This window comes from Patagioenas fasciata, chromosome 7 (genome assembly GCF_037038585.1).
Source record: "Patagioenas fasciata isolate bPatFas1 chromosome 7, bPatFas1.hap1, whole genome shotgun sequence".
Lineage (NCBI taxonomy): Eukaryota > Metazoa > Chordata > Aves > Columbiformes > Columbidae > Patagioenas > Patagioenas fasciata.
Genome location: NC_092526.1, coordinates 22,397,981 through 22,410,073, shown reverse-complemented (window position 1 = coordinate 22,410,073; position 12,093 = coordinate 22,397,981). Strand labels below are relative to the sequence as shown.

Here is a 12,093-nt window from a genome sequence, read left to right as displayed (position 1 = left end):
CAACACAGGAGGAGGTTTGGGCTTAAAATTCTTCTCATTTCCTCTCAAAACCCTACAGACCTTTCCGAGGTGTAGTAAAAGCAGCGTTGTAACAAGACAGAACAGGAGACATGCAAAACTAATGCTTTACATTTTTAACTATATTTATGGCAGTCTTCCAGACTCCTATTAATATAAAGACTTTTCATTTCAGTTACTGATTTCCACAAAACCATCTTCATGAATATAGAACACTCTTTTATAGGGTAAGTCTCCAATAAGAAATAATGCTTACTAATGATAAATAAAATGAGGGTTTAAAACTAACCTAAGAGGCAAAACGTTTTTGTCTGTATGGCTGCCATTTGCTCAGTGGCCATTATATTATCTAGAAAGCTTCAGTTCAGTCTGTCATCCACAGAACTTCCTAACACACCAGCATGACACTGAATACATTATTCTAAATACAAATAGTGCAATAGCTGATATCACAGTCACAGTCTGAAAGGAGTGACTATAATTTGAGTACTACTCTTCCATTAAATGCTCGAAAGAAAAAACAAAAGAGAAACCACGGGACAAACAGATAAAAATATTTATCTTCAAAACTTACTTATTCTTGGATTTAAATCACTGGGGTTTGCAGTATATTGAAAACATGCTCTCACATCCATCCTGTAAAGAGTGCCGAGAAATTAATATTAACTTTAATAAGGCATGGGCCCACAGAATGAAAAGTTTTAATAATCCATTGACTGATATTATCAGTCCTATGACTGTGGTTTTCATGCTAGAACAGTAATTTGCTGCTTACTAAACTCAATTACAAATCAAGAAAAAAATGTTAATAATCAATTAGAAAAACTATTTTCTGGCATTTGCTTTTACATCTCTACTCATGAGAAAGCTGTTCCAAGTTAAGAAATATCTTAAGTGGCAAAGTGACATTCATTTTCAAAAAGGGACAGTATGAACAGCACATACTGCACACCTTGTCTTTAGCACAGTAGTCACAGCAAATTCAGGAAGTCAGAATGATGAAATGTAAATACATTTAACCTGCATGACTGTCATATCCCTTCAGTTTGACATCATCACTGTCTGAATGAATTTTGACGACAGAAAACTCAATACACTGAGGCTTCTGACATTATAATTTTTTAAAAATTTACCATATTTCACTAGGGTCCTCAGGGTTCTTTTTCTTTAGGTCAATTCTGTCAGGCTGTACTGTAATGCTCCTTCTAATGCTTATCACAGGCCGAGATCTTCATTTGAGGGAAAAATGGGGAATTAAAAAAGAAGCAGGGGGGAAAAGAAAAGTTTCTGTTAAGATAAAGGAAACAATTCATGTGAATCCCAGATGCCATATCCATGCCTGCACTGATTTGCAGCAGAGACACCCCATTAAACACAGAGTTTGTCTTTTATAATGGTTAGAAACAAAAGAAAACTACTTAAAGCTACACAAAGCAAGTCAAAAAATGACGACAACTGTATTCAGTGCCTGACAGGAAGCAGAGTGTATTAATGTGATGTTGGGGTTGTCATTTTATACTCATAAAAAGCAGAAAATTCAAAGCAATGGTTTCCAACCCAATGGTAATCCAGCCCCTGTGAACAACTGTAGGTACTACAGTTCATGCAGATTAATGTTCACAACAGCTTCCACGTGCAGCCAGGGGGGCTGTGGGAAACGATTTTCATTTCCCGTCTCCTCCGCACATGGGCTGTAACCATAATTCAGCCTGACAACTTTTCCTTTCTCTTCCTTTTTGAGAGGGACAAGAAAGGACACTCCACATGAACAAATGAATGAGCTGACTCTGCTTTCATCAAAGCATTTAAGGGCTGTTTAAAATGCCCAGTAAGCCACTCCCTCCTTTTCTAGCAAATGTCTTTTAGCTGGGCCCCCCCTTCCACTGCTCCTCACCATAAAGGTTTTCGTTCTCACCTTTGTAGAAGTTTTTGTACTGCCCTTATCAGCAAATGATTAAAGCTCCTTTTGAGTAAGCAGAACACTTCATAATCTAACTAATTACCATTCATCTACTCTGTTCTCTTCCCCACACACAGTATTAGCTGCTTTTGCTGGGTGCTTTTTCAGTGTATTTAAGAACATTCCGACTACATACACAGATACTATATCGTAAGAGATGGGATCATAAAAAAATGGTAGGAAAGGTCATTCTGCCTGAAAGGCAGAGTTGTTTTTCATCCCCAAGACTGAGATAACCAGTTGTGGAGTTTCTGCTCCGCTTCCTTTGGGACCTGACAGAAACCACCACAGACTTGAACTTGATGCAGGATCCACAGCTCTGATGAGGGAACAGGCCTCTTCCTGCTCATTACCAGTGATTCAACATGACAGTACATTGAACTGGGAAAAAAGCAGAGGGCTGTAAAAGATGGTAACCTCATGCCTAATTAAGGCACGTGCTACAGCAATCCAAAGGATCCTGTCTGCAAGCACTTCCTCACGGCTGTTTCCTGGACCCCACTGCAACCTCAGCAAGGCCATACCCATCACTGCTTCTGGATCCTCCCTAATGAAATAGGGGGTTTGTTTTGTTTCGCTCAATCTTCAATAAAGCAGGATTAGATTTATATAACATCAGCAAACAAAAGCTCTAGCAAACGTATCAGTTAACTTTTCTTATCACCCTTAATTCCATCAAAGGACATGGGCATGCAAGTAAGTTACCACAGAGCAAAGCTGAGGTACAATTACACTGCACACATCAGCGCTCCAACTCACTATCCAACATTCACCCTTGTGCCCTGTAGTTATTGCAGGGCAGCCTCTCCACAAGAAGAGAGGGATTAAAAAAAAAAAAAAATAATAAATTGTGAATTTAAAAAAAAAAAAATCCTGCAGAATTTCAAACTTCTAGAAGAAAAAATACACTCCAGGCCAAACAGCGTTTTGTTACTTCCAAGCAGTTTGTTTTTAAAAAACTAAAACCAAACCCTTAGTGTAATTAGTTACAGTTCTGTATATAATACCTGAACACAGATACAGAATCTGAAAGGGAACCAACAGCAATATCAGGGTAGGAATTTTTATCCAGGTCCATGTTTCCAGCAATAGAATAACCAAAGAAATGGGTGCCTGTTTTTTCACCATCAAGAATCTAAAGAGCAAACAGATTGAGGGAATTCAGACATATCAAAGCTATAACAGTATAATAAGTAACAAGTAAACATCATTGTCTTATGGCCAGGAAAACAGAAGAGACAGAAGGTAATAGGGCCTCTGTGTTGAGGTAAATGTCACTGAAGTGCCAAGATTGTTTTTCTTCCAGTAAGTTACTTTGCAATACCAATGAGTACAAGAAAGGGCTGTTTTACATAGAAATGTTTCCAAGCTTATCTTTGTTCATAATATTTATGCAGTATAGGCACTTGAAACTGAAAACATTCTGGAAAGTATTCTAACAGTGTTCTAGAAAGTGTAATCAAGTTCCCTTCTCACCTTGCAGACTGAACAGTCATCCTCAAGAAAAAAACAAAACGGCATAAGCAACTTTATTTAAAAAGCGTAGTAGTAGTAGTGAAAGAGAAAATGAAGAAACTATTTTCAAACCCCCAAATTTCTTAAAAAAAAAAAAAAAAAAGTACACTTCTACATGCCTTTTTCCTTCCGTATATGTTAGTGGTGCCAAATGACTGCTCCAGAAGGAAAGATGTGTATTAAAATCAATAACTCCTAATCTTCCTGGTCAGCAGTGCAATCTTTGAAGAGTCCTGTAACTTTTCTGCAACTTTTTCCTTCATTTTGTGCAAGACTAATTATAAACAATAAAGGTTATTTCATTACCTGTGCTGGTTTTGTATTTATTCCATTCTTGGATCCATGATAAATGTATACTTTGCCAAAACCATCATATGGAGCCCCTACTGCAATATCTGTTGAAAATAAGTTGCAACACCTAAAATCATTCTTGCTCGTTCTGCAGCTTGCAATTATAAGGGTAAGATGTGCCAAGTCTGGCATCAGCAAAAAGTCACATACATTTTTACTGAAATTGTTTTCTGCTCACCTGGATATCCATCCTGATTAATGTCCCCAACATTTTCAACTGCAAGACCAAACATGGAGTCAGTGGTTCCATTTAAGCGAACAGGTTTTACTCCTTCCCATTTGCCTTGCCGGTTAATGTAGATGTACACAGCACCACCAATATCGCCACTTCTGTCAAAGTACTGCGGGGCTCCAACAACAATGTCTTGCCATCTTAGAATTAAAGAAAAAACAAAAAACCCAGTGTTTTTACAGAAGAACGGTGAAAAATACCTGATCAGTTCAGACTGGTCTGGAGGTCAGCCAGCCAGAGAGCTGCTGAACAAAGACTAAAAAGCACGTTAAACTGGTTGAGCAACAACAACTCCGCTGGTACGACAACCGGATTACAGTCCCTTCATGACAGACATACAAGGATCTCCTAGGGCTTGCTTTGGGCATGAGATTTATTTATTCTTTCTTTGTTTACACAATTGTTTAAATCTAAATAAAACTCTTCTACAATTAGAAATGTAGACTGTGTCCTCACTGGTTCTGTGAGATGTTGCCACCTCCTCCAGCAAAACATGGAAGATGGGATTTGGCATTCCTTGTATTTCTAATGTCAAAAACCAAAGCAGAAACAAACCAGACCACCATCCTTCGTTACATGGGCAGCAGGAGTTAACCAAGGCCATACCCATCACTGTTGAGATCCACAACAGCAACATCATAGCCAAAAGAAGAGGCCAGTCCTTCTCCCTCAAACATGTGCTCCAGTGAAAGTGCTCTCTGATTCTTCTCTTTTTTCAGTAAAACAACTGCTCCACTGTGGTTGGCTCTTGGGGCACCAGACACAAAAGTCATCTCATCTTGGGAGACAATTCCTTTACCAGAGTCCAAAGAGAAACCTTTAACAGAGGAAGGAATAAAATATAAACAAACAAACTTACGCCTTGCATTGTTAATAGCAAAAATAAATTCCCCTACTATATTAAAGTGGTATATTGAATAGAAGGTTTAACTAAAAGAGAACATGATATACTGAGAAGTCTCCATTTCTATTTGGACCAGTGGATGCATGTTTACAAATCTACACTTCTCTGAACATGACATTTAAGTATTTTCCCCACAAAACTATTATTTCATTGCTCGCTCAGATCTACTTTTCACGGACACCAAATACAAGATCATGACTAGACCTTACCACTTGAATATAGCTCAAGTATTTCACCTCCAGATAAATTATTGTAAAACTTCCTAAGTACAAGTCAATGCCATGCAATTGCAACATGCAAAGTGTGCAGCACAAGCACAGTATTTTATATGAGTGATGTATAAAGTATTTGAGAATCACCTTACACAGCGATGGTGAAATTGACGATTTTGATTTAATGCAGCCCTGAAGGACATGTTCAAACAAATTTAGTCTTACGAATTCTTTATAAAAGTCAATACATTTAAAAAAAAAAAAAAAAAAAACATTAAAAACTGAGTTAATAGAATATAGTGCATATACCCACATATCCAATGATGGGCAAAGTAGCAAGTTACACATGTTGTAAGGAATAAAGCTACCAGCCAGAACGTAAAACTTCTCCCTTCTGAAACACTTCGCCACTAGTATGGAAATTCTCAATTACAGCAATTCACAATGAGACAGTTTCAGAAAAATTCGGAGAGTCCCATCTCAGGGAGGGATGAGAGGGTCTGGAGAAATGCGTGACAAATCAGAGCTTCTCTGAAGCCAGGTTATTTTGCAAGCTACTCTTCATCTGAATCCCTGTTTTTACATGCTTCTACTTGGAATGTATTTGAAATGGGGAGGGATGGAGGGGAGAGAATCATGTCAAAGATCTGGATATTATGTCTGACCAGATGCTGCCACCACAAGTGGCCACAAACCTAAGTAGCTATTCCTCATTACATCGTCCGATTTGTCCACCTGTGTGCCAGGAGGCAAAGTTTTGTACACAAACTGATCTGGGTGAGTATCAGATACAGCTGTCAAAAATAGAAGACCTGTAAACAGGAGTGAAAGATTGAAGAGAAAATAAAGTAGTTAAGCGAAGCAGCTATAATCATGCTCATTTCCTGCCTGAACACAGGGAACAGTAATGCCAGTGGACAGCGGGCTGGCCTGGAAGTGGTTTTGATTGTGACAAGGGCAGCATTTACGTTTAGGAGATAAATGCATTTATTCTGAAACTGCAAAAAGTCAGTATTACTCTGTTCACAGCAACAGACACTTCCACAGCACTCCTCTCCTTACCAATTCTTAGTTCACCAGAAAAGGCTATCAGCTTGTCATTTTAATGGAAGCTCTTATGACTTCTTTTTTTTTTTTTTCCACCCAGTAATTACTGCTCATATTTAAAGGAAATTTATGTTCTGTTTTTTCTAACAGATACATAGCTGTAAGTTGGCCATCATCTTGACTTGCTTTTACTTTTTACATTAGCAATGCCCTTCCTATCTCTTCAGCTTTCTACCACACACACAAATTCCAGTTTCAAGTTATCAAAATTGTATTCATTGCATACACCAAAAGCAGTGGATCAATACACCACAGAAATCTGCACTAGAACAGAAGGTTCTTTACACTTGAGGCCTTTCCAATAATGCAACGTAGCCTTTTATCTGCACCAACATATCTCACTGGGATACAGTACCAGTCACTGGCCTAAGGACATATTTCGGCTTTTGTGTGTGCACAAAGTGCAAAAGCCTCACCTCTTACAACATACACACACACTTAAATTCCAAACACTAGTCCCATTATGGTACTTTGAGGGCCTGGGAAAAGGACACTGCAGTTTTAAAAACTTTAAGAATAAAAACTTGCACTCACCTACCAGGAGAGAAAAACTGTGGCCTGAACAGAAACTCAAATTTTCATAAATCCTCTGACACCACATGGCAGAGACCTTGTGCCAAAGGATCCATACACCATACTTACCATTAGAGCAATTGTAATCACCCCCTGCGCATCTGCAGGTTCTCATCACAGCTCTTCTAGGTACATCAGCAGAGCATCATCTTATACTTAAAACTGGCCCATAAAGGTGGAGGGAGATGTCAGTTATCCAAAACAGTTAGCACATTTTAGGGTCCACAAATGAGGGATTTTCTGCTCCCATTTTGTATCATTGTACCAGGCTGAGATCACGAATGGTTAAGAAGCCTAAAGAGATTTACCATATGTACTTAATCCTACCTAAGTAACTGTTAGCTGGAACAGGAACTAGATTCTTATCTTGGCGGCTCTCATCACCGACTTCATAAGGCCCATCATCAAAGATACCCAGATCATAAAATGTCTGATTCTTTTGCTCTGCACGAACCACCCCTGAAGAAATGAAATGATAAAATAAAAGCTAATGAATGGTAAGGGAGAAAAAGAACATAAATGCTTTCCAACTGATATTAATTACGATGAATAAGACAACGACTGCTGCTTAAATGGGACAAACACAAAAATAGTGCACTGGGTGAAAGTGTTTTCAAAAGGCCATGAATCTGTAAGTTCTGCCTGTGTGCCAAAATCTCACACCGCTCTACAGAAAGGCCATGCAATGATCTGGAAAACATGGGATACTAAAAAATTCTCAACAAAAACATGGGACCAGCTTTGTCAGAAACCACCCTTGTCCCACAGTTCTTAAACTCATAAATCTTCTCTTAAAAGAGAGGTAAGTACACAGGAGAATAAACAAACCAACAAATCTACTGTTCAGCTATGACAAACACCAGCGATGTATTTATAAAACATTATATAAGGGGAAAAGAGCTATTGTTTGAAAAAAAAATGTGTGCTTCCCTTTTATCAACAGGCACATTTAATATTTTGGCAAGCACAAACGTGTTTTTCTACAATACAAAAGGTACTCTTATGACTGATATACTGTCACAGCGCTTCTCTGCAATTACAGTAAAACAGTATCTGAACTCAATATGCTGTTTCAGCTTGGTCAGATTTTGTTGACAGATACATGGAAGATTAAGTTTTCACTGAAGCACACCCTGTGCCAGAGCTTAACTCAAAGATTTTGCATGGTTCATATAGCAGGCACAGGTGTACAAGGGGAAAAACCCTAATGGTTCCAGGATCAGATGTTCTGAAGAGGGAAGTATTTACAGCTGTTGGTGTAATGAAGTGCAATGGGAAAAATCGCTTTAAGACAAAAGAGACAGAGCTGAGCGTTTAGATACTTCTCAATATAAACTAACAGACAAAATCTATGGCGTGTTTTCCCTTTAAGTTTTGGAATATCTCCTCGATGATATAGAGTACTTGGCTCTTATTCAGACGGATTATCCATAGAATTTTACGTGGATATCCATGGGCCATGGATATGAACACATGTAGTACTGCTCTGTTCAGTCATCTCCCTGTAATCCTCCAGGGAAGTGCTACTTTCCACAGGCTTCATAAAGAACTAAGCAGAGAATACTGCCATATCTAACATCTGCTCAAATGCAGGAAAAAAGGCTGGTCAAATAACTTTAAAATAATTTAGTAATTTTTTCCGTTTGGAAGTCTAAAAGCAAGCACTCAATTCCACCATAAGGGAAAAATTTGCTGTACATATGTGCAACCGTCTGTTATCCATTCATAAGTGCTCCCTCAAAGATACTCAAAGGAACTTCAGAAAATATTTTTGATACAGGAGCATAGCATTTTGTGAAAACGGCAAAATCATTAGGATGCAACCCTTGGGAGTAATCTCAGAGGAAATGGGAAGGGTAGGCAGGAAGGAAGCCAGGTCGTACCTTTCCAATTGTAAGTGCCTGGGGCACCAAACACAATATAATGATAGTCTCTAGTAAAAGTAGCAGCAACACCTTGCTGACAGGAACCAAACTTCTCATGGCCTCTTAAACGACCATCACAAAAACTCCATACTCCATTATCCATATCATCCTTAATAGTGAGATCCTGGCTCAGCACATAGCACCTTCCAATGATATCCCGGGTTTCCTGCACTGTGTTTACATACTGCCTTTTCTCATAGCGATGTGCACATGTCTGCAAGACAGAAGAAATAGTAAGTGATGCTTTCAGTATGTTTGTATGCAAGTCATCAAAGCAGGCTGGTCTCTAGCAATACTTCAGACTAGCAATGCTGTAAGTCACCTTATAGAGACATTTGTGTTGCAATGCACAGACAGTCCGCTGTTCCCCATGGGCAACATATGGGAAAGGCTGGGCATCTACAGATACAAGTCAGAGCAACCAGCTTAATGGCCAAGGAAGGTTCAATGGCTAAGTCCTTCTACTCTGTGGGATTTACGTTTTTTAGCGGTAAAGCCTTCCCTGATACTTAACCCTTCTCTTTCGAGAGGTGAGGGGAGAATCACACTATCTCTCACAAACAAAGAAGTGGCTGTGCTTCCCTGCAGCTGTCAGAGTTAAATGACTTACACACTTGTGCAGGACATGAGAAGGTAGTTCAACCACCATCTACCTCAGACTATTCACAACTCACTCCTTCCAGAAAAGTGCCACAAAGTAGAGGCTGAAAGCTTTTCCAGCGAAGGGGAGAGCTATCCACTTCCTATGTTGCATGTTCCACTTACGGGATAACTGTCACTGGGACACAGCAGCTGCATGGAGCACAACCTGTTCCTTAACCTTTTAGACTGTTCACCTCAGAACAGAATTTCAATCAAATACTTAACACAAAGGATGAAGAGCCACTGTGTTAAGTGGTGTAACCACTAACCCACTGTAAAAATAGGTGGAATAATCAAACCCCTTTGCCAGCAGTGGTTTTTGGGGAACCAGATTGCAGTAGGTGTGTGACAAGCACAAGCAAGCCAGGTTTCTCAACTGACATACTCTTCCCAGGCTTAAATATTAAGCGAACACCCAGAGGCTCCACGCTTAGAGCACTCCAGCACTGCCCTGCTGGACAGTGCTTCAGGCTGCCCACACCTCCTCTAGTAAGTGCATTTCCCACTTATGACTTACAAAGAAAAGTTCTTTCTCAGAAAATACAGCATTAGTTAATGACTTAATAATTCAATGAGCAGGACCCTCTTCCATCTGCTCTTCCCCACTTCAGGCTCTGAGGCAAACTGAAGCAAGCTATTACTGCCTCTATGTCCTTAAATAACTCCAGATTCACACCCTGAAGCTGCCTGCCTCCGGTTCGGGAAGCAGTGACATTAACTTGCAAGAATATCATTAGATGAGGAAGTTTCACCGCACACCCATTTTATGATGTAGCTGGTATCCTTCAGCACCATGAGTGGCTTCTTTAACTGAGAAAGCACTGAAAAAGTAACATTCTTTGGTAACTCCTGTATTGTACAAAATAAAGAATAACTACTAGTCTCACTGCAGTGCAATGGCTGCATTCATTCATAGGAGCAAACCAGCCAAAGTCCCTGATTAAAGTTTAAGTGAGGCTGATCATTCTGGAAAACAGGCTGATGACAGCCTGCTACTTTTACAACCTTATCACATTATCTTTCCTATTTCTGTAGCTAGTAGTATCTAAAAGAAAGAATGTATTTATCACAAAAACATTTGTGGACACCCTGAAAATGAATTGTCCATGCTAGATGGTTGTTACAAAGAATATAAAGAAAGCCTAACTCACAGTTAGAGAATTTATTTAAAGCTTTTACAATCTCAAGTGTCTTACTTTGTCAGAGACATTTAAGTCCTTACTTACAAAAAAGCACAGGAGTAAACATAGGAAAGTTATCATTCAGACAGACACATAGAAACACAGACCATTCAGAACATTTACCATCAATCCAAACTGTTTTTATAAGTTAGTCCCTTAGACTTACCACCACATTTCCTCCTGGCCCCTGACTTTGGACAGTTACACCCATCCATTGGTCTTCTTTACTCTCCATCTTCGGGTCAGCTGCAAAGTATCATAATACAGCTCCAAATATTAACAGTTAACTAGTTTTTTTTTCTTTTCTCTTTTTATTTTTTGAAGCCCCTGTCAGGACAGGCACTTCATACAGTACATGAGACAGTCTGCAGGTGGCAGTGTCTGTACATTTTATCACTTGACAACATCCATTTTATTAAACACTTGTAGCGTATTACTTCATGTCACATCAATTTACAAAAGAGTAAGAACATCCAGATCTACCAAGATTTAAGCATCTCGTGCTATCTTAGCAATTAAGCTACAACTTATTCTGATGTAAATCAAGCTATGTATACATCCATAGAAGCAGCTGGCTGATACGCTGCCTTTGGAAAGGACCACATCAAATAAGAAAAAGCAGACAACTGTTTCAATCCAAAACAAAAGCGCCGAAGAACTTACTCTCTTCATCAAATATGACGCGTGTGCAGCGTGTGTTTGGAGACGCAATGTCACAGCTGTACAGCCCTCCTGTTCTGTTGGCTTGTTGGGATGGAAAGGCCTTTTCCCGAGGAGCTCCAACCAGCAATCTGCAGGGAAACAGAAATCATTTCAAGAGATCTGCAGAGGTTGTATTAGGAAAAGGAAGGCAACATAATCAGGAAGTGCTTTTACCACGTTGCTAGAGGTTTGACGTGTAAACATTTGAAGGTGGATCAAAAGCTACATCAGCACACCATTCCTTTAAAAAAGGCGCGGGGCTATAAAGCAGTAATAGTTTCAGTCAAAAAACTCTCATTGTCTAGTTTTCTTTGAAGCATCACATACACACAAAGAACAGCTGCCTCTCCAGCTGCTGAAACTAATAACCAGTACACAACAGTTTATGGAAGAAACAAGAAACATCATGCTCAGCTGAAAAAACACGGACAAGAGAACAGCACGTGGACAGGTGCAACACAGCAGGTACAGTGGGTGAGTGGGTGCTGAACCAGACTCCATGTGCTTCCTGGCCCAGGTACAAAACATTTGAAAGAGGAGATCTCTGACAACACGGTGTCCAGGAGGGCAAACCTGGTACTACAGTTGTACCCACGAGGCTCAAAGAAGAACTCGGATCCCCATTAAGGCTTCAGCTATAGAGTTTTGCTCTTGAGAGAAAAGCTCTTCTGCATGCTTGATAGTGGCAGTGGGACAAAGCACACTGCTGCCCCTCAGAATGCTTTTCTTACTAAAAACGAGACCCGCTTTTATTTATATCTAACAGTTAAG

The 12,093-nt window shown here is 39.5% G+C and overlaps 1 protein-coding gene across 7 annotated transcripts in view; it reads right to left on the bottom strand.

Annotated features, from left to right (window-relative positions):
- ITGA6 (integrin subunit alpha 6) overlaps positions 1-12,093 on the bottom strand; it is a 133,963-nt gene that overhangs the window by 13,159 nt on the left and 108,711 nt on the right. For 5 of the 7 annotated variants that reach the window (XM_071811083.1, XM_071811082.1, XM_071811081.1 and 2 more), the window contains exons 2-12: positions 11,284-11,411; positions 10,787-10,866; positions 8,756-9,011; positions 7,200-7,331; positions 5,888-6,004; positions 4,683-4,893; positions 4,023-4,216; positions 3,800-3,888; positions 2,986-3,113; positions 1,152-1,247; positions 593-654 (exon numbers count right to left, since the gene is read on the bottom strand). In XM_071811083.1, coding sequence (XP_071667184.1) covers positions 593-654; positions 1,152-1,247; positions 2,986-3,113; positions 3,800-3,888; positions 4,023-4,216; positions 4,683-4,893; positions 5,888-6,004; positions 7,200-7,331; positions 8,756-9,011; positions 10,787-10,855 — 1,354 coding nt within the window. In that variant the 5' untranslated portion in view covers positions 10,856-10,866; positions 11,284-11,411. The remainder of the gene's footprint in view (positions 1-592; positions 655-1,151; positions 1,248-2,985; positions 3,114-3,799; positions 3,889-4,022; positions 4,217-4,682; positions 4,894-5,887; positions 6,005-7,199; positions 7,332-8,755; positions 9,012-10,786; positions 10,867-11,283; positions 11,412-12,093) is intronic. The other 2 variants (XM_065840474.2, XM_065840475.2) reach the window with 1 other exon arrangement.